Below are 21,208 nucleotides of genomic sequence, written 5' to 3'. Positions count from 1 at the left end.
TATAGTACAACACACACAAATCAAAGAATGAGGTCATGGCCACATTCCTACGCGATCCGACCGTTTTACGAGCCTCCGTCATTGCAATTCAAGAACCGTGGCGTAACGAGTACGACGACACCACGCACCAACCTGCAAGACTAACACACCAGCTACTCTATCCTAAAGCCACTGACGGCGCTCGTGCGCGTGTAGCGCTCTACGTCAACAAGAAAATTGATCCCGCCAAGTGGACGCATATCGTCGTGTCCCCGGATTATCAGATCCTTCACTTACGATATCTACGTGGCGAGCAAGCCCACGATCTCTATATCCACAATATCTACAATGAGCCAAAATTGCCAACATTCAGTCTTCTTGACCGGGAGCTAGCCCGATTAGGAAGGTCCCAAACAATCGAACACTTGATTCTTGGTGATATGAATGTTCACCATCCCGCTTGGGGTGGCCCTGGCACTAATATCGACAATGAAGGCACCGAATTACTAGAGATCATGGACCGCCACGAGATCGAGCTCGCTACTGAAGAGGGTATCGTGACGTGGGAGCGTGGCCAATCAAAGTCCACGATTGATCTTACGTTCCTATCCGCGAATCTCTTCAACCGACTAGTCCTTACTGAACGTGCTGATACCGTTCAGCACGACTCTGACCACTGGCCGATTCGTACGCAAATCGATATTCAAACGCCAGTCAATGAACCGCTAAAGCGCCGGAATTGGAAGGCCACCAATATCAAATTACTCACTGAGACGCTTGAACGAGACCTTATTGTCCCTGATCTTACGAACGCTTCCAAATCTCACATCGAAATCGCTACCGTAGCGTTCACGAGCGCGATCCGCCATGCGATTAAAGAAGCAGTGCCTTAGGCGCGTCCCAGCGAATGGAGCAACCCAGATTTCACACCTGAATGCAAAGAGGCGGTACGTATGTGCCGCCGTTTACGCCGCCTATATTCCAATACACACAATCCTTGGATCTGGCGCGCATATCTACGTGCCCGGAATAAGAAAAAGCGACTCGTGAGCAAATCCTTGAGGCTAGGCCATCGCCGCCGTGTCCAAGAAGCCACCGAGAAAGGTCTGCAAGGACTCTGGCGGTTGGCTAGATGGGCACGTACGCGTAAGGGCGCCTACGAGTCAGGAATCACTCCAACGCTGCAGTCTGAGGACCGTACAGCGGAGACAGTTGAGGCCAAAACAGCGCTTCTTAGTGAATCCTTCTTTCCAGCAATCCCAGAGGCCGATTTGGCAGATACCGACGACGCTATATATCCCGAGCAACTGCCCTTTCCAGATATCCCACACCACGAGATCGAACGCGTGATACGCTCCACACCGCCTGACAAAGCCCCTGGTGAGGATGGCATTCCAAATAGCTTCTGGCACAAGATTGTGAGCATCCCTGTGGTGCTTGATACGCTCTATCAAGTCTACAACGCGTGTATCTGAATTGGCTATAATCCATCACATTTTCAACGATCAATCACGGTCGTGCTCCGTAAGGGTGGCATGGACCGAGACTATCGAACGCCTAAAGCATACCGGCCTGTTGCTTTGCTCAACACGCTGGGTAAATTCCTTGAAGCTATCATCGCACACAGAATAAGCTACGCCATGGAGGCTGAGGGCTTACTCCTGAAGAGCCACCTTGGTGGCCGTAAAGGGATATCAACGGATCACGCTATCCAGATTATCCTCGATCGGATACGGCGAGCATGGGGTGAAGGATTAGAGGTTGTTTCCATGCTTCTATTAGACGTATCTGGCGCGTACGACAACGCACACCATTCGCGATTGCTTCACAATATGCAAAAACGACGACTCGGCCACTTTGTGCCGTGGGTTGCCGCCTTCCTCACAGGACGGAGTACGCGGATACGGATTCCAGAGGGTGTCTCAGAGCGAATTCCTACGCCAACAGGCATCCCACAAGGCTCACCAATCTCGCCCATTCTCTATCTCATTTACAATTCAGATCTGATTGAGGATTGCGCCGATGAGGCCAATCATGTATCAACCAGCGGATGGGTCGACGATGTCGGGATAATGGCCGCAGGCCACAACGAGAATGAGACCATCGAAAAGCTTCAACGCGCCAGCGCCACCGCAGACCAATGGGCTCTACGCCACGCTTCCGTTTTTAACAAGAAAAAGTACCAACTCATTCACTTTATGAATCCGCGGAGTGGTCTCACTCCCAATTCGCAATCAATCACGCTACAAGACGGTACGCAAAAAGAGGCAAGCGCAGCAGTCAAATATCTCGGAATCTGGCTCGATTTAGAGCTTACGTTCGATACACACCGTGAAAAGACGGTCGCCAAAGCGGGCACCAGCCTGGAGGCGCTACGAGGACTGGCAGGATCTACGTGGGGAGTCGCTCTCGGCTCCATGCGGCGAATCTATCAGGCAATTGTGATCCTCCAGATGTTGTACGGCGCTGCGGCATGGTATCAACCAGGCGTCATGACAAAGGCTCAACTCACAGCAACTATACATGACTTCGCCATGATTCAGAAACGTGCAGCGTGCCTGATCAGTGGTGCATTCCGGACCACGGCGGCGGAAGCGCTCAATGTAGAGCTATATCTTTTGCCAATCCGTTACCAATTGGACCAGCTCGTCAAGGCTACCGCAATTCGGATTCGTACAGGACCAATTCACGGGATTCCCAAGGGCATGCTTTCACGTCGTACAGACCAAGAACTCATGCTCGGCGGTTATACCCCTATGGAGGCTCATGCTTGGACCAAGGACGGATGCCTACGTGCTCCCCCAGGAACCCTGGCCGGCGAATGGGAGAGTCGTGAAGCCTACGTCCAACCACCATGGCGAGAGCCTCCACATGTGACAATCGACGAGCGCGGGATCGCAGTATCAGTACACGATCGCATGCTCAAGGAGAATTCGCGTGTGTCAGTGTACACCGACGGAAGTGGTTATCAAGGCTATATCGGCACGTCAATGGTCATCCCTCAATTTCAACGGCAAATGACGGAGTGTATCGGTACAGAGGACACGTCGACGGTGTATGCGGCAGAGGCATGCGGTATCAGGTTCGCACTCAGCACGTTACTTCAATTCGCGGAGGATGATTCACGGCTTCAAAAGGTGGTGATATTTTCAGATAGTCAATCAGCGCTCAGAGCAATTCAAAACCCACGAATGGTCTCGGGACAAATTTACATCCGGGATTGTATCAATCTGTATTGGGAATGCGTGGATAACGGCATTGATATTGTTCTTCACTGGATTCCTGGTCATGAAGGCATCCCAGGCAACGAAGCAGCGGATCGAGCTGCTAAACGCGCTGCGATGATAGGAGCGCGTCGTCAAATCGTACCTGGTGATATCAAGAATTGGATTATGCTCGGAGCCGCGGCAAAGCGCCGGATTCGACGAGAAGCGAAGAATGCGTGGATGAAGACTTGGGACAAGCAAAAGAGTGGGAAACCCACTAAGAAGCTGGTACCAAGGCCCTCCAAGAGCATTCTCCAATACTGGTCGTATCTGCGTAAAGCCACGTCGTCCATTCTCATTCAAATTCGCACGGAGCGTGTAGCGTTGGGGCATTACCTTTGGCGTATCAATCGACGCGAGAATCCGTACTGCGCGTGTGGGCTCTCGGGCCAATCCGTGAAGCACGTAATACTCGACTGCCCGTTATACGCTGATGAAAGAGAGCTCATGTGGACGCGAATCAAGAGATTCCGTCGAACGACCGATTTGCAAGCGTTGTTAACTGAGAAAAAGGCTGCAGTCGCAATTGCGCAGTTCATCCATGACACGGGAATGTTAACTCAATTCCATGGCGCGGATCCTCAAGCAATGGGCACGTATGAAGAACAAGCAATGGATAACACCGAATCGAACGAACAGGGCACTGACTTGGGAATACGTACGAATGCGCAAGCAGGCGACGTGAGCGCCAGGTCTGCTCACTCGTCAATATTGACCAGTGATAACGACGCTGACACGAGCCTTGGACTGGGATTTCTGAATGAGCCAGTTGACGGGGATGAGTTGCAGGATGAGAGCGAGGATGTAAATGTACAGATTGGTGAGGATTCGTACGTTGGGGATGAGCGAGTTGGTGTACGCTCTGATGCGCGAATTCGCGCGATTAATTTGTGGGATTGATGCGCACGCTGGCGCGTGTTGGTGCAAGAATTGGTGCGCGAGGAAATCGTGGGAAAGTTGGAATAGTGAGAGTGTTGGAATGAGGACGACGTACGGGAGGGCTGGCGTACGTGTTTGCACTGTTTGATTGTTTTGCACTCGTTGTTTATCTCATTTGTATTGTTTACATTCTCTGTGGCTCGCCCTGTGGCTCGCCTCCCGTGGCTGCGCCACGATTTTGTCCCGGTGCCTGCGGGTTCAGGCACACACCTGGATGGCGGCTTCTAGAACTTAGCTAGCCTTAGCGGGTATATCAAATCTAACTAACTAACTAACTAATGTTGAGAAATTAAGATTCAAAATATTGTATACATCTCTACTTATACCGAGTTTCCCGCGCCCTCTTGTTTCTCTTACAGCCGTTTTTAGGACGCAAGATAGAACTGTTTATTAAATCACAAGAGCAAGTGCGTAGTGCAATATACAATACTAGCTTTAAAAGCACACGCGGAAATGTGAACATGATTAAATTGTCTTCATCGTAGCGAGTGAAAGAAACGTGAATAACCAGCTATTAAGCTGAAGTCACCTTATCAGGCAACCGGGTCGTCATTATCACCAACTCAGGGATGCATCGAACTGAGCCTGAGTGAAGCTAGTTGAGTCATGCTACTCTAGACCGGAGAATTTCAAATAAGATAACTACCTTAGCAACTATGAAGTGTTGTGTGCATGAGCTAATAACCTATGTCCACTTCTACTAAAGACTCAAGGCCAGCACGGTCACGAAGATTTTTTCCGATCCACACACTGATTAGCCAGAGCATTGGCAATTGGAGTATCGGTGAATGTGGGTGGCCTGAGCATGTACCTGAGAAGGCTCAGTTCCTTGCGATCACTGGCGTACTCCATTATAAGCATATGGTCGATGGGAAGGGGGAATACCAGCGGAGAGCCTTTACCCGCGCTGAAAATGCTAATGGTTTCAAGGCCACCCTCCCTAAAGATTGGTCATTTGACAGATTATCTAGATCCGAGAACTCACATCCTGAATTTTCCTAACATTGCCCAGTTGTGGTACTCTCACAAACGTAAACATACATCCCAGGTACGCCGGCTATAGTGCTCGGAGAATAGTAGTTGCACACAAAATAGGGATAGGAAGGATCCGTGCATTCGTCATCAATCGATGAATTTACACCGCACAAAGTGTTTTGACACTTAGTAGGATTTTCGAGGTCTGTCCTAGTTTTACTTAGTGGACTTGAAGCTACGCTCGTGAAAATGGCTGTGAGAACAGCGACAGTGACGAAAATGCGTCCGAAGAGGTTTTGGGAGGACATGGTTTTCATAGAAACAGGTAGTTGAGAAGGTATATTCAAATATGGTAGCTTGATAATTTTGGTCTGGTTCATTCAAAGCTTTTCGTTGTGAAAACCGATAAGTTCAAACACAGAAGGCAAGTTTATTTGAAAGATGGGAGAGAGCAAGGATTATTAGGGTTATAGGGTTATCGGTCCATGTTTGACCCCCAGCTAGGACAAGGAGTCGTTCAAATTCGCTTGCAAAATCTAGAAAGGAGGTGCGCCCTTGACGGAGCCGACTCAGTTCCTGATTAGGCTGTTGTACCAGTTGGCGGTTCTCAAACTGGATATTAAGGTGTTGATAGAACTCAACTAAGACTATATCATTTATATCGGTGGGGTGGCATGAATACGCATCCAAGGGGAAACCTTTGATCTGGCGTCTCCCCGGAGTCGACTAAAAGTGTACCATACACGGGCATAGGCACTTCCAATGGCTGCCCCGTCAACAGTAATCTTGGCTTGAAGTTCCGCAAGAAAGGGGAGGGAAAGGGATTTGTCTGTATTATCACACTCAGCAGCGTGTCCTAGTTGATGTCGAAGCTGCCGTCTCGGAGGGCCTTCGGTTGCTTCTCGCCGGGGGGTTAGCGATGGGTGTGGAGTCCCTGTCGTGGATGTGCTTGGATTCTCCGAGGTTTGGGTCCGCTGATTTAAGTTATTCATGTTTCTTTCCACCTGGGCCATACGGATGTTAACATTCGCGGCTTCGATTCGAGTGTTAAGATCTATGTTCAAAGCTTCTATTCGGAGCACGATTTGCGTGAATATCTCCTCTATCGGCATGGACTGCTGCTCCCTAGGAGTTTGATTATTCGGATTTATATCCACTCAGAGTGTAGATAATAATCGTATCGTTTGATAAATCCATCCACAGCGATGTTAGGTTTTTTTTAATGTTACGGGCTAGTCCCGCTTAGTGCTCACTATAAGGGCACAATCGAGTAGAAAACACAACATAGGGAAAGGAAGGAGGAAAGGAAAACAACAAGTAGTGTGGTCGTATACAGGATTATATGAGAAGAAGAAACTAGGGGTTCCAACAGGTGTTACATGGCAACATAGGAATGTGGGCAAGCATATAAGAATGTAAACCTCAGATAGGCGTCGGACATGCGCCGTACCGGTTCCTTTAGCGAGCGTGAGGTCAATGATGCAATCAATGTGTGATCTAGATTCGTCCTTAATGAGGGCTTCGCCCGAACCACATCAACATGAGGTTAGCTCATAACAGTGCGGTATCTGCCATGTTACAAGTGCGGAATTCTTCCGTCCTTCTTGATAGGCCTATTTCTAGGCAGTGTTAGCCCAGTGCCATGGTATTCTCTCGAATCACAACTACGAGTGCCTAGACGTGGCTAGTGATGACACTGAAGATATGCCTCGGGTGGAAACAACAAATCATGTCGGAGCAACTAACGTTCTTGTAAACTACTGTTTAGATACAGAGCATGGTCCGCGAGAGAGAGATATTTATATCGCAACATTTGTCATCCTGGATACCCATCCATTCATCTGCTTGTGATTACTTTATACTCTAGCTGAGATTTTCTTAAAGTCTCCATCCGTACTGGAAGCGACCCGGAAAACATCCTGTACGCTATCCATTCTATGCTAGATTGATTTCATGCTTTGCCTCTAACTCTACACTTGCAGGTGAGGTTCTTCCTGTCCTTATACTCTCACCTTCCTGAACAAGAGATTCTTGGAAGGATCAGGACTCGTGAAGCCCCCAATCTCGATTGGTGGATATCGCTCCATGCTGTCACCCTCATTTTTGAAATCATAATCGAGCAACAACCTCGCGAGGAGCATCTTAATCTCATTTGCCGCAAAGAATCGCCCTGGACAAGCATGTTTGCCGTATCCAAATCCCAGATTGTGCTCGTTAGTCGTGACAAAGAGGTTGCGTGCATGGTCCGTAACTAGCCCAGATTGACGTAACTTGTAGTATCTGAAGCCATCAAAGACCTCGGCGGGCTGGGAATCACGAGGAAAGTTGGCGTCATCCATATAGATGGCATGGGATGGCGCTTCGATGATGACTCCTGGAGGAATGTACTGGCCATTGGAGAGGGTGAAGCCGTGAACGACTTTGCGCTGGAAATTGACTATACCGCTGTAGAAGCGGCTGGTTTCTTTCATGTAGCTGTCAAGTTTGACCATTCGTTCGAGAGCCCGGGAGGTAACGGTGCCTCCGTTCTCAGCGATGGCCTGGCGAACTTCTTCCCGGAGAGGCTCTATGTATTCGGGAGAAGCCGCGAGAGTGTAGAGACTGTGCGTTCTTATTAGCCCTGACCTGATTCATGCAGATCGCTAATCTTCTGCGACTTACACATTCGTTACCGTTGTAGAGGTGGTGTGTACTGCTAAAAAAATGAGAATTAGTTGCTGCTTTGCGAGCACTAAATTATCTCGAATTCCTTCTTTATCCATTCGTTTCATCAGCCAACCAAGCACTAAGACCCGGATACAAAGTCAGTAGGGTCCTTCAAAGTCAAGGAAAAGCGGGAGAGGGTGCTATGTTTCAAAGATCAGAGAAACTACCTATGGATAGCATCTCAGTTACTTCGAGACATAACATGTGGACTACATTATGACATTACGTACTATCATTAGGTTGCTGCAGATCCGGGTCCTTTGCTTGGGCGTCGCGTCGCGCTTTAACAATAGGCTCTAACATCTGCATAGCCTTCCTCTCGGTTTGGTCTAACTTCCGCAGCTCTGGGAGGCGAGGAGCGAGCCAAGGGCGCAAGAAAGGTCGTATCAACTTGACTGCTTGTGCCGCTGCGACCACATTCCCGGGATAATTGATCGCAGAGTCGACATAATCTTCGTTGTGACAGAGCTCTGGACCAACAAAAATGAGACCAGTGATCTTTGCCACCATGGTGATCAGTTTTGCGTTGATCTTCACTGGAGTCCAGTCTTCGCAGTCGGCTGGCATCTCTTCTTTCAGGGCTTCCTCAACAGCGGTATAAACAATACCGTTCAAGCGTGCTAACGGTCGGTCAGTTGGTGAAAACTCTAGAAGAGACGAGCGAAATCGTACCAAGAGCTGGAGTAAGATCACTTTTGATCGAGTGGATGAGAAAAGCAATATCACGATCGCTGGCAAGCAGCCTGGTGTACCTAGAGATTTGACATACTATAAGAACTCGTCTCACAGGCATTATGTATGATGACACAACTCACTTGACTTCGAAAAATTGTGCGACAGCTTTCTCAATACTGAGCACTGAGTCTGGGATTTTTCTCAATTCTGGTAAAAGACTAGGAGAAACAACGACTTGGTGAAATCCGTCGGCTGACGTAACTCTCCAGACCGAGTCTTTGAACTTGGAATTTGTTAGTTGAAGCCTCGACAATACCACATCAGAATTCACCTTCTCATAGCCCTCCCTGTACAATCTCTTCGCTGATTTGATGTACTGCTTTCTATGCGCCTCACTACTGATTGCATCGTGAAAGGCAGGCAGTTTGCGAACCTGCCACTCCAAATGAATCTTTTGGAAGAAAGCACATGCTACGATCACGAGAACAGCAATGGCCACTGTTTGTGGCGCAAGCGTCAACTCGGTCAAAGTCTTAATCTCCATGGTTGGCACCGTTGCCGTGGAAAAACTGGTGAGAAGGACACGTTCCATGATGACACACGGCCTTGGAGAAGATTCGCAACCCTGTCTGAGAGAAAAAGTCTAGATTGAGGAAAGCCTATATCTTGCTCTGGCTCGTTGGTGGGAATAGAGAACTAAGCGTGGCACATAGCTTCTCTTACCGAGTTACTCCATGCAACTATTGATCCAACTCGGCATAAAACTGATGATACTCCTTGTAGAACGATTCTTTATTCTTACGGCATTAGTATGGCACCTTAATCTCGTGGTTTATAGCAACCAAGTCCCTATAATAATGCTATCACTCGCTATATCCGACGTTACTGCAGTATGCAGGTGGTTTTCAGAAACCCGCCGGATAGTGCACAAGCCGCCTCTTCGCCAGAGAACTACCTACCTAATGGGGAAAATTCCTAGCTAAGTGTTAGAGATCCTTAGAACCGCGACCGGTGGAGATTATGGCATAAAACCGGTCTAAGAGGGATCTAGCTGCCGAGATAAGCCTAGGTAACAATCGCTTCGCGGATCACACCGGCACACACCCCCTACCTGGGTACATCATGGTAACAGGATTCGAGTCTCGAACCTAGTCAGCAGGCTAGCAAATTGCACAGGTTGGCCTTAGCACGGTCTGGCTTCCTAGAGATGCTATTGACCGACTTTCAAGAGCCTACAAAAGCTAAGCGACACATGACAGACAATCTAGCACCCAAGTCTATAGGCTACTACGTCGTTCTTTTCATTCAAAATCCAGAAACTTCTCGCTTGGAAGGTCTGTTGGACACTGCACATCCATTTGCCCTTACAACAGTTTCTCTACTCTTACCAAAGAAAAATTTCTGCTCATAAGGGCCTTGTAAACTCTTTCTCAAGTCGACCAATACAATGTCCTTGGTTCTGGGACTACTTTGGTATGCTATCATTTTCACCGACTCTTGTAAATATGCTCAAGAACCCTAACCCAGGTGTCTAGGGCGTGGGATTTATACGAGAAAGTCCTTGTGTCGTACTTTTCTAAGAAGTACAAACCCGTCCCCTTACCTGAAGTACCCACATACAGCCCCAGCGATGTAAGCATTGTGGTTCCGACAATTGACACCGGGTCATGTTTTACCGAGTGCATGCGTCTATGGCTCAGAAGCAACCCTTGCGAAATCATCATTGTCACTGTTCCAAAATGCAAAGCCCGCGTCGAGCAGTTAGTTGCGCCCGTGCTCACGGGCACGATCACCATCTTGACTGTACCCCTAGCAAATAAACGACAACAGCTTATGGCCGGGGCCAAGGCTGCTAGTGGCAGGATCATTGCTTTGGTTGATGATGATGCCTACTGGCGCACCACCACTGTCATGCCCTACCTCCTGGCTCCATTTGAGAACCCTGAGATTGGCTTGGTTGCAGGACTTCAAAGGTGACTTAACGCTTCCTTGTTCCAACGACTGCCAACCGAATTAAATACTGACTGAGCCAAAGCCCTGAGATCCCCTCTGAGCGCCAAGATGCCAATGTCATTACAGTCTGGGAAGCTGCAGCAACTCTTGACATGTACAGGATGAATCACGACCAGCCTGTACGCTTCGCAGCAGATGAAGGCTGCTGGGTTTTGGTCGGACGAACTGTTTTTGTTCGTGCTGGTATTATCCAAGACCAGCACTTTGTAGATGCTTTCACGCATCAGGTTGTTAACAATAAGATCGTCAACGGAGCAGATGACGTCTATTTGACGGGGTGGGTACTGGATCATGATTGGAAGATCTGTGTACAGAACGCACCCGAGGCCGAAATCACTACTGAAATCAAGCGCGATTGGAAGTTTGCTTTGCAAAATCTTCGCTGGGAGAGAGGAAATTTCCGTTCTTTTTCTACGCGCCTCTTTGTTAGCCCTGGCTTTTGGGTATCAAGGCAGTTAAGTCACTCACTGTCCCCCCGATCCCAAAAAGAACTTGCCATACGGTCATTAGATATGCCATGCTAACCACAACTTGGTAGAAAACATCCATACTTAACTCGAAAATTACTCGAGAAACTCACCCGGCCTCTCTGGGCCTCTGTGTACGTTGCAGCTTGGCTCCGGACGCTTTTGACGACACCATGGCTTGCGTAAGCTCCTCACTGTCTTCTCGCTGCTTAGCATCAATTCTAACCGTTTCAAAAACAGAGCTGCCTTCATGCTATGGATGGTCTTCGGATGGGGTGGATGGGTCTCGGGTTACGCAGCATTTGTCAGACGATACCCATATATGGCGAGTAAAGTCTGGGCACTTTTTCTTATGGAGAGTATGGGGCCTATCATAGACGTATACGCATTTTTCACCATGCACGACGATAGCTGGTTGACTAGGAGAGCTGATGACCAGTACGTCATGGATGCAGCGAAAAAGGTACTGCAAGGCGACGTTAGTGAGCTGGGTTGGACTGCTACACAGAGGGTTGGCATCGAGTCCTGGCAGAGCAAACCCTAGATGGAGCCTTCTATTATTAGGACAATCGGTCGGTAGCTAGACATAGAAGTGGAAATAAAGTTCTAGATATGTATCAAAATCCTACCGTATTTCAAATTTGAAATTTCTTAAATACGGAGGTTGGAGTCAAAAGTGATGGCAATGCCAAGAATTTAGTGGCAACTAGTGACTCTTAGCGTGTTTTGTTGATACCTAGCAATACAGCAAAGTTACCATAGAAACCTAAGTAGATATCGAATAGCCCACACCGATTAACCCAGATATCTCATTTGAGATTTTTGAAGCTATTCCCAGATCTCATCCGCCCACTCATCCTCTAGATATACCCGGAACGAAAGCACGCTTTTACACTGGCAACATGAGCGTATCTCCCCCTGAGGCCGTCCCTCCAGATACTCATTACCACCCTCTAGACGGATAATTTCTTGTATATGAAATGGGATCCTCTTAATCCAAGCCTGGATACGACTCTAGGGTAGCATTTTCTATGCTTTTTCCTATACATTAATAGCTGTCTTTCTATCACCAGGAGCTTGTTACGGGCTAGTCCCGCCTAATGCTCACAATAAGGGCATATTAGAATAGAAAACGTAACATGAGGAAATGTTATGAGCTGACCTCATGATGAGTATTCGGGCGAAGCCCTCATGATCGCTTCATTGATCGCCTCATCAGGCTCTCACCGCCCGGCAGTATTTTGATCGGCACCTGCCCGGTGCCTACACCTACGCCCCATGCCTATGTCTACACGCTAGCTTCTGCCCCATTGCCAGGCAACGCCTGCGGAAGCCCCTATTTCCTGCTAACCATATAAGCCTGTATACGCCCTCGGAACTTGTAACTTTTCTTCCTTTTTCTTTTCTCATGTTTAGCTTTCCATTCGAACATGCCCTTATATTGAGCATAAGGCGGGACTAGCCCGTAACAGGAAAGAAAGAAGAAAGAAACAACAGGTTCCTCACGCACATACAATCTTATCCCCTCGTCCGGCCGCCAGTAACTTTTAGCGTCTTGGCGTTAAATTACAAGCTAATATATTAGTGTAATTTTTAAACCAATAGAATCTTATACTAGATTTATTAGGGTTAGATATAAGAATCCATTCATTCTATTAGTTAGAGAAACGCGCTAGCTATTAGCTAATAACTAATAACGCGACGTGTTTTGAATCCCTTTATATTTTCTACCCACTAACCTAGCCCAACCCCAACAAATTGATCAAGAATGGAGGCTATTAAATAGACTTAAGGTGATTCTTTCTTTATATTTTGATTCTTATCTAAGCTAGGGAACTAACAATTCTAATAGACAATACAAAATTAGTTAGAAAACGGAAACGAGCTGTTGATGAGGTTATAAAAGATATTAATTCAATAGAATCCACCATGTAACGGAACGAGAATATCAGAGTAAAACGTATGGTATAGAAAACTAACAAGACGTGAGCTGAAGAGCAGAACTGATCTACATGGGAGCAAGCCCGTATTTAAGCTTACGCGGGCTTGCTCCGGGCATGATTCCGGACGGAGTATGCCTTTAAATCCGTACAAAGAGATAAAAACAAAAGCGTACAATAAAGCAATCAACAAAGCCTTGCGTGAAGCTATTCCCAAAACGTGAAGCTCATGGAACAAAGACCTCCGGGGAATTCCTCGGTGTTGTGAAACTTCACCGTGAAGCTATTCCCAAAACGTAGAACTCACGGAGCAAAGATCTTCGGGGAATTCCTCAGTGTTATGGAACCTCACCGTCTTCGCCTGTCCAGTGGTGTTATCCTTCTTCTGGGTTGGAACCGTGACACACCAGCTTTATACCAATGCAATTCTTTTACCGTCCTTCTACTTTGAACCTTCCACCAGATATTGATATTGAGAATCCTCTTGCTTTATTCTTACTATATTTTAGTGAGAAAGATATAAAACAAATTATAAAGGCTACAAATTAATACACTGAAAAATAACAAAAAAATCGAATTATTCTTCATGATTGTACATGGAAGCTAACCAATTTAGCAGAAATTAAAGTATTCCTAGGTATAATTATCTATATGGGAGTACATAAATCACCATAATTAAATCAATATTGGCAATAAGATATTAGACGAGACTCTATTTATCTACCTGGTTTCTATATGATATTCAAGCGATTCGAGCAACTAAAGCGATATATTCATATATCAGATTTAGATGAGAAAAACTTTTTTGATAAGATTGAACCCTTATTATCAAATTTTTACGAGGCTTATAAATAGTATTACAAGCTAGGCTCAAATCTTTCAATTGATGAGTTAATGATTCGATGCTTTGGCCGCAGTAATCATACTGTCAAAATGCCTAACAAGCCAATCAAACAAGGATACAAAGTCTTTGGTTTAGCTAAATAAGGCTATCTTTGGACCTTTTGTATGAGCAGTCATCAATTAGGCATTTTGAATATATTATATTGCCTAGAGTTAACAAAAACTGGATCTTTAGTAGTAGAGTTGATTAAACGTTTACTAGAGATTTCTATTAACTCTTTACCTTGTTCTCTACCAAAGCTAGAAGCTTCAAATCCAAAAGAAGTTACTGGCTATTCAATTTATATAGATAACTATTTTACATCAATTGCTTTATTCAATTATTTACGAGAGCAAGGATATAGAGCTTATAGAACTACTCATCCAGGAGATTTACCTTCTCTTTTTCAAGAACTTAAGAAATATAGAAACTCAACTAAGATTCTATATAATTTCTTATATTCTTAAGCTCAAAAAGATGTGCTTTGTTTAGTATGGAAAGATAATAATATAGTGCTTACACTATCAACTATTTATCTTCCTAATACCCGTGTTATTTGTGAACGAAAAAGACCAAGGAATACCTCTACAAATAGAGTTCAAGTACGATAAGTTTTTAGAGATGATTCCACCAAAGAGCTTGTAATCCCAGCCTTTATTAATGATTATAATCATTATATGGGTGAGATTGATATAGCAAATCAATATAGAGAATCCTATGAAACCTATCGAACTAGCCATCGTATATGGCTATCAATTCTATGGTGGATAATTGATTCATCAATTATCAATGCTTATAGACTCCATCAGCTTGGCTCCTCCAAGAAATTGAGTCATATGGAATTCCGGGAAGAGCTTTATAAATAACTTTTTAAGTTTACAGAGCTTTTACCACCACAACGATTGGATTTGGATCTAAATCATGTACGAATTTCATTACCAGGTAAGCTAGCTTGTGTATGGTGTTAATATAAAAAGAAAAAGGAGAAAATAAAGGGTTGAGTTCTTGTATTAAACTGGGGATGCTCAGCTTGTAATGTGGCTCTCTGTATCAAGGGGCAGTGTTGGAAGGAATGGCATTTGGAATAACCAATATATCTAAAATTGGTTTAGTGGGAATAAATTACTATATACTAAATATTATAAGTCTTTTATATTATAAGCCAATGGTATCTTTATATTCTATACACTATGTATCACGCTAATTTTTGCGCTAAAAGTTACTGGCGGCCGGACAAGGGGATAAGTGTTCCTTTACAATACACCATGTGGGCGCTGCATGATTATACGACAAATACTCCGTATGTTGCAATGGTTTGTGATGGTAAGCTCTAGCAGAATTTGGTTTCCTGTAGTCAGATCTTGGTTGATAGGATATGTATCAAGCTCTTCTCATTATCGATGTCGGCGTCAAGTTCATTTGCTTTCAATATTCATTGAATCTGGGAATACAGCGTAATAGCCAGTAGTTCGCTGGATTTTCCTAGGCGGTATTAGCTGAGACCCCTTTCGACCTACGTATTACCGTCGCATTGCGGGTAAACGGGTAAACCACAAAAGTCTAGACTCCCTGGAAGTTACTCATAGCCGTCTGTAGCAAAACTAGCAACTTTCGCCGTGTTTTAGTCTCAAAAAGGAAATGAAAAGAATAATCCTTAGCCGGCGCCAATCATAATCCCAGAAATTCATATGTTCAAAGAAATCGGACACTTCGCCAGTGGATACCCCTTGTCCCGATTCCTTAAATTTCAGTGGTGAAATAAAAATTAAGGATTATTCCCTAGGCTCTGGATAAATTGTGCTACCGCGGCACAGGGTGAAATTACCCCAACCGGCTGGTCTCTATCAGCCGTATTCATAATTCATGTCAGTCTTGGCACCGGATTTCACCAAAAATGTCGACGCTCCCACTTTTTACATACAAAATTACATTCCCGGCAAAATAACAACGTAACCACCAATCCCTTGCTCGATATACCCATCGAAATATATGAAGCTAAAGTGACTACCTAATTAGTCAAGATTTTTTATTTATCGAGATTGTTGGGGGGGGGATTGGGGGAGGATTGGGGGATTGTTAGGACTCAGGAGGGAGCCGAATGCTTTCCCGTTGTTATTCTTTTCTTTTACTTTAATTAATAAACCGGAATCTCTTCTCTCACAATTTACCAGTATTCTGATTGTAAACCTCTAATCTAATGGTAAATCAAGTGTGTTATCTACCTCATATCGATCTAGGAATTGCTTGAATTGGATAAGCTCTTCCTCCTCAATATACACTCCATTTGCAGCATGCTTGAATTGCTTTCTAGCAAATCTATCACATCCGCTTGCTCCAATCGAATATGTTAAAAAGTCTCCATAATTAGCAAACGTCATCCTTAAAAATATCCAATTCCTCTTCATCCAAGCCTTAAGAACCAAAAATGTGAGCTCGATCGGATTAAAATCTGGCGAGTATGGTGGTAAATAACGAATAATATGACCGGCTTCCTCAATAATTTGATGAACTTGCTCCTGTGTATGGATAGCAACATTATCCAATATAATAACCATAGGATATCGTTGCAATGCATTCACAGCAGGCAATAATTTATCAGTCAACCACTCTGCAAAGTTCTCAGCACTAAAATATCCCTTTTTGACCCCAGTGCAAGGAAGATAGCCATCCAATGTCATAGCCGCGCATATAGACCAGGTGCTTCCTCGGTTTATTGAATCTTCAATCTCTGCATCTTCTCCAACAGCTGAATAGGCATGTTGGCGCCAGCCGGTCTTTTCGTTGAATATAGATTCATCAAGAAAGATGAGATCTTCTGCTGCAAACTGCTGTATATCCTCAGTATATGCATCTCGGAGAGCCTGGCTTCGATTCAGGGATATTCGCTTTAATTGTTTTCTACTCCATTTCTGTCTCTTTATTAGACGAGAAATGGTAGATTGGCTAACTTCAACTCCTCTCTCAAAATACAGCCAACTTCTTATTTCATCCTGTTGCCGCCAGCTCTCATGTAATAACCATTCGAAAAGTGAATCAATATCGTCTTGAGACAGCATCCTAGGCCGGCCGGGTGTTCGATAAGACGGTAGTCGAAGCGTATGGTGTTTTATCAGATTATATTGATATCTATAAACAGTGCGAACATTGACACTAATTTCTTTGGATATAGCTTCACAGCTCCAGCCTAGCCGGAAATACCGCACCATTCGGGATATTTTCTCATCTGAAGTTGCATTTCTCCTCTTAATAAGACGTGGGATAGCTGGTGTTAACGAAGAGGTGTTTTGCAGTGGCTCGGACATAGTGAACGTATCGTAAAGGTCATCTATTTCATCAAAATCGCATGCTAGCTTTTTTCCAAAAAGGGGAAATGATTCAGCATCAAATTTTACATAAAAGTCAACTCTTTTATTGATCGAAAATGGCGTGGTTACGTTGTTATTTTGCCGGGAATGTAATTTTGTATGTAAAAAGTGGGAGCGTCGACATTTTTGGTGAAATTGTAACAACCAGCAAGCTTTGGGGTCTCACTATTCCAAGAACTGCACCTGTGACGTCTCAAGTTGGGTTTCAGCTACACAGATAAAGGGTCATATGTGTGAAGGTGGTTTTACTTCCCTTTGACTACACCTTAACTGTTAGAGCTATACAGGGAAGGGGAATCTAGTATGAGTTGTATATCTATAAAGATAGCGGATGCTCCAGGATAGTGGAGGGTAGATTTCAGTATATTGACATTCCATACCCTACCTTGTGTGCTTTGCCTTAGTGATCCCTCTCTAACGTAATTATACATATCCCTTGTAACGTTGTTACAGAAATCCGGTGCCAAGACTGACATGAATTATGAATACGGCTGATTTTAGTGTGCCGCGAAAAGTGCCGCGAAAAGTGCACGCTGACAAGGCGGCTCAATTGATATAAGAGAATTGATGCGAACGGTCAGGTCTAGTTATCAACACCCGGACGATATGAACTAATCTGCGGGGTTTCTCTTCAGCTGTCAGCTTCTATAGTTTTATAGCATATAGTTCATTTAAATAGTGGGCCCGGTATCACTAATTGCATCGCTTCAAGAGCTCGTGATATACAGCAAATTTATGTAACCTCCTCCTTTCGGTAAAAAGGTTATGATAAGGCTTAATTGTACTCCGTAGAGCTGGAAAATGCCCGGACTAGAAGAGAATATTGGCCGAAGGAACGAGTTGAACACATATAAGACTTACCTATCTCATATATCAAGGAGGGTTGAACTTGTGTTTTATACCATCGAAACGTAGTTCACGGCTCGCTATGACGGTGACATCTTCAACGTTGACTAGCTACATCAGCTATGAACGTCTGAGGCGGCGGGACAGAAAATTAAAGTCTGTATCCTATACTTCGCCTCTGCACACATCATCAAAAGAGCACTACCATGACCAGTCGACCTTCGATGGGAGTTCGCTTTCACCAGCGATGCGGAAGCAGAATGGTTCTTCATCGGAGGTAGGGACATTCACTTTTAGAAAGGTCATTCTTGAACTACTGCTCATTGCATTATTAGGAACCCGAAAGCTGGAATATCAGGGAATTAACAACCAATGAAGACAATGACTCCTTGTTCATCGAGAAATGGAAGATACCTTTTATGCAGCTATGGGGCTCATTTTCCCTTCTAACCTCGTTGGTTGATGTTTACATGACTTTTCTCGTGGGCACTATTCTGCTGGACCTAGTCAAAGAAAGATCAGTAGATCTGACTCTCGCCATAACAATTTTAGCTTTTATATTAGGTATTGGGGCTCTTGGTAAGTTATTATCACATTCTTTGTGTTTCAGAAACTGAATACTAATAAAGGCTAGCCGAAAAATTCTTATGGAGCTATCTACAACTTTTCGCCATATGGGGAGAATGGGCGAAATGTTTGCGTTTGGTTGGTGACAACGTACCACTCGTGGACATCATTGTTCCCTGTTGCAATGAGCCCTTGGACGTGCTTCGAGATACAATTCTAGGGGTCCTAGCTATCGACTACCCTCACAACAAATATCGGGTAGTCGTCGCAGATGACGGGGCTTGCTCGGCGCTTCAAGACTGGATAGCAACTCTGAAATGTCAAAGACTTTACTATCATGCGCGGAAAAAGCCGGCAATACCTGATTTCAAAGCTGGTAATCTGAATCAAGCTATTGATTTTATGGAGGGGTTTCCTGGTGGGCCTGCAGAGTATATAGCAAGTTTGGACGCTGATATGATTCCAGAAAAGAGATGGTTGCGTGCAGTGATGCCTCATATGGTACTTGATTCGAGAATGGGAATGGTGTGTCCTTCTCAGGTATATGACTCCGAAAAATACCCCTTAAAACGCTAAGGGTATGTACTAATGCCACGTCACAAAGAGCTACTATCATACACCACACAATGACCTACTTATTCAAGACGGACGATCTTGCTGGAATGTCGACTCCGTCTACAGAAATCTAGCCGATTTCGGACTCAATTCAGGATCGGGTTTTGTGCTCCGCCGAGAAGCTATATTGGAGATTGGAGGGTTTCCTGCACCAAGTCTGCTCGAAGATACCTACAGTTCTGTGCTCATGATGTCCAAGGGTTGGAGAACAAAGTATCTCTCGGAGGCGCTTCAGTATGGGTTGGTGCCAGAATCTTACTTGGCATCTGTGAAACAATTTGTGAGATAGGTAAGCCTTCGACTCCTTGAGTGCAACTCCTATACGAAAACGAACATAAAACAGCCAGCTGACAACGACGGTAGCGAGTAGAAGGTGTACAGCTTGCTATGCACTTCAAGTACTACCTATTGCAACGCTATAGCGGTGCGCTTAGCATGAAGCAGCGAATCTTCGGGTTGCTTATGGGCTGGGGATCGTTATATAAACCATTCCTACAAGTACTGTCAATGGTAGGAATACCCTGCCAAGTCATGTTTATTGGCACGCCACTTATCTTCAGGGATGCGTCGACAACAATACTTTTGATTCGGCTCCAATGCATTTCACAGATTTTGGGTTGGTTGTCGTACCAGCACCGAACGATAATGTCAGACTATCGCGCAATGAATCGAGACGACTGTGTCAATTACTACATAGCGCCTTGTGAGTATGCGACCTTTGTTGTTTCAGGCTGCTAGCTAATGAGCTTGTATTAGATTATGCGTGGGCATTGTTAAGATCCTTCTTTCTTCCTCAATGGCTGGGAGGCGCAGAGACTGTTTTCACGGCCAGTGGAAGCATCAAAAGTCATATCAATGAACGCAACCCGCAAAGGCGTGCTCCTCTCGTCGCCCGCGCCCGCTTCATGTTGTTCGATCTAAATATCATATTCCACTTGTGTATATTCCTGTCGACACTCTTGGCACTTGTGTGGGCAATCTGGAAGGTCTACTCCAAAGCAGGGATCGGAAACCTCTCCTATGAGCTTACACGCGATGTTGCATGGTCGATCCCGTCGGCAACCAGGGTCGTATTCTCCACAGCCATACCGATTCAATATATGTTGGCGCCGCCTGATTGTTCTCCGCGTGATGAGGCTATGGATGAGAGAGATGAAGCCGGGGCTCGGTACCCTAAAGAATCGAGCAGGGATTATCAGAGCACCAGCCATTGGCATTTCGGTTTGACCGAAGCCTGCGATCTGGGACTCGTCTCTTCTATGGTGCTCTTCCTTGGAACTTGGTACATACAAGTGTTGTAACATTCACTATCGCGCTAAGAGATTCGTGTAGGCCTTTTGCGGCATGCAGCGCGACGTTATGATCTCGGTTCAGACTGAGTTTTGAGTGAGAAGCTGTCGATTACCTTTTCAAGGTCAATGAAGTCGTAGGAGCGATAAAACCGAGCATGGCAGGTGGACTGAGATACACACCATCAACACAACGATAGTCTATAGATGATAGATAGATAGTTGAGTGCAAATTTAAATGAATGAATGATGTTTATTACGCCCGGAGGGACTAACCCTATAGGGCACTAGTGCGCTAATTACATAATCAATTTCTCTCAGATCCGACATAAACTCGCGATAGCCCATATTTTGTTCTCGTAACATGTCTGCTTGGTGTTTGGGTCCTTCGGATGGTGCTTTTAGGGGTTCCCTGGGTGTTGGCTAGTAGATGATCTTAAAGGTTATCTTCTCCAAGTGTGCGGTGTCCTATCTTCGGCGGCCGCAGCAAGATCTACCTGAGAAGGGAAAGAGAAAGGGGAGGAGAGAGGTAAGGGATAAAAGGTAAGGGGTGGATTGCTTTATTCTTCACTGTGTTGATTGAAGTTCGAGTTCCAGTTCTGGTTCCAGTCTTCCTGTTGTAATCGCGTACTTGATTGCTGCATGGACGGCCCAAGTATTGATTTGTATTCCTAAGCTAAGCA

The 21,208-nt window shown here is 45.2% G+C and overlaps 5 protein-coding genes across 5 annotated transcripts; 3 read left to right on the top strand and 2 right to left on the bottom strand.

The window, feature by feature from the left end:
- Nucleotides 1-35: 35 nt before the first annotated feature.
- On the top strand, nt 36-872 carry EYB26_001750 (uncharacterized protein; the record flags this gene model as incomplete). The annotated part of the gene is made up of 1 exon (XM_054261058.1): nt 36-872. One exon carries the CDS (start codon nt 36-38, stop codon nt 870-872), a length of 837 nt encoding a protein of 278 aa, XP_054117033.1.
- A 6,287-nt stretch (nt 873-7,159) lies between these two features.
- On the bottom strand, nt 7,160-9,132 carry EYB26_001749 (uncharacterized protein; the record flags this gene model as incomplete). Its single annotated transcript, XM_054261057.1, has 5 exons — nt 7,160-7,760; nt 7,821-7,944; nt 8,096-8,485; nt 8,538-8,617; nt 8,681-9,132. The coding sequence occupies 5 exons, from the start codon at nt 9,130-9,132 to the stop codon at nt 7,160-7,162; spliced, it is 1,647 nt and encodes a 548-aa protein (XP_054117032.1).
- Nucleotides 9,133-9,987: 855 nt separating this feature from the next.
- EYB26_001748 (uncharacterized protein) lies at nt 9,988-11,564 on the top strand (the record flags this gene model as incomplete). Its single annotated transcript, XM_054261056.1, has 5 exons — nt 9,988-10,013; nt 10,076-10,513; nt 10,576-11,007; nt 11,092-11,202; nt 11,261-11,564. The coding sequence occupies 5 exons, from the start codon at nt 9,988-9,990 to the stop codon at nt 11,562-11,564; spliced, it is 1,311 nt and encodes a 436-aa protein (XP_054117031.1).
- A 4,468-nt stretch (nt 11,565-16,032) lies between these two features.
- EYB26_001747 (uncharacterized protein) lies at nt 16,033-17,145 on the bottom strand (the record flags this gene model as incomplete). Its single annotated transcript, XM_054261055.1, has 1 exon — nt 16,033-17,145. The coding sequence occupies one exon, from the start codon at nt 17,143-17,145 to the stop codon at nt 16,033-16,035; it is 1,113 nt and encodes a 370-aa protein (XP_054117030.1).
- Nucleotides 17,146-18,301: 1,156 nt separating this feature from the next.
- EYB26_001746 (uncharacterized protein) lies at nt 18,302-20,599 on the top strand (the record flags this gene model as incomplete). Its single annotated transcript, XM_054261054.1, has 7 exons — nt 18,302-18,331; nt 18,390-18,633; nt 18,689-19,161; nt 19,226-19,516; nt 19,600-19,939; nt 19,993-20,518; nt 20,569-20,599. The coding sequence occupies 7 exons, from the start codon at nt 18,302-18,304 to the stop codon at nt 20,597-20,599; spliced, it is 1,935 nt and encodes a 644-aa protein (XP_054117029.1).
- Nucleotides 20,600-21,208: the final 609 nt, after the last annotated feature.

The sequence above is a fragment of the Talaromyces marneffei genome, chromosome 1 (genome assembly GCF_009556855.1).
Source record: "Talaromyces marneffei chromosome 1, complete sequence".
Taxonomy (NCBI): domain Eukaryota; kingdom Fungi; phylum Ascomycota; class Eurotiomycetes; order Eurotiales; family Trichocomaceae; genus Talaromyces; species Talaromyces marneffei.
Note: the sequence above shows the minus strand (reverse complement) of the source record. Positions and strands in the feature narration are given on the sequence as shown.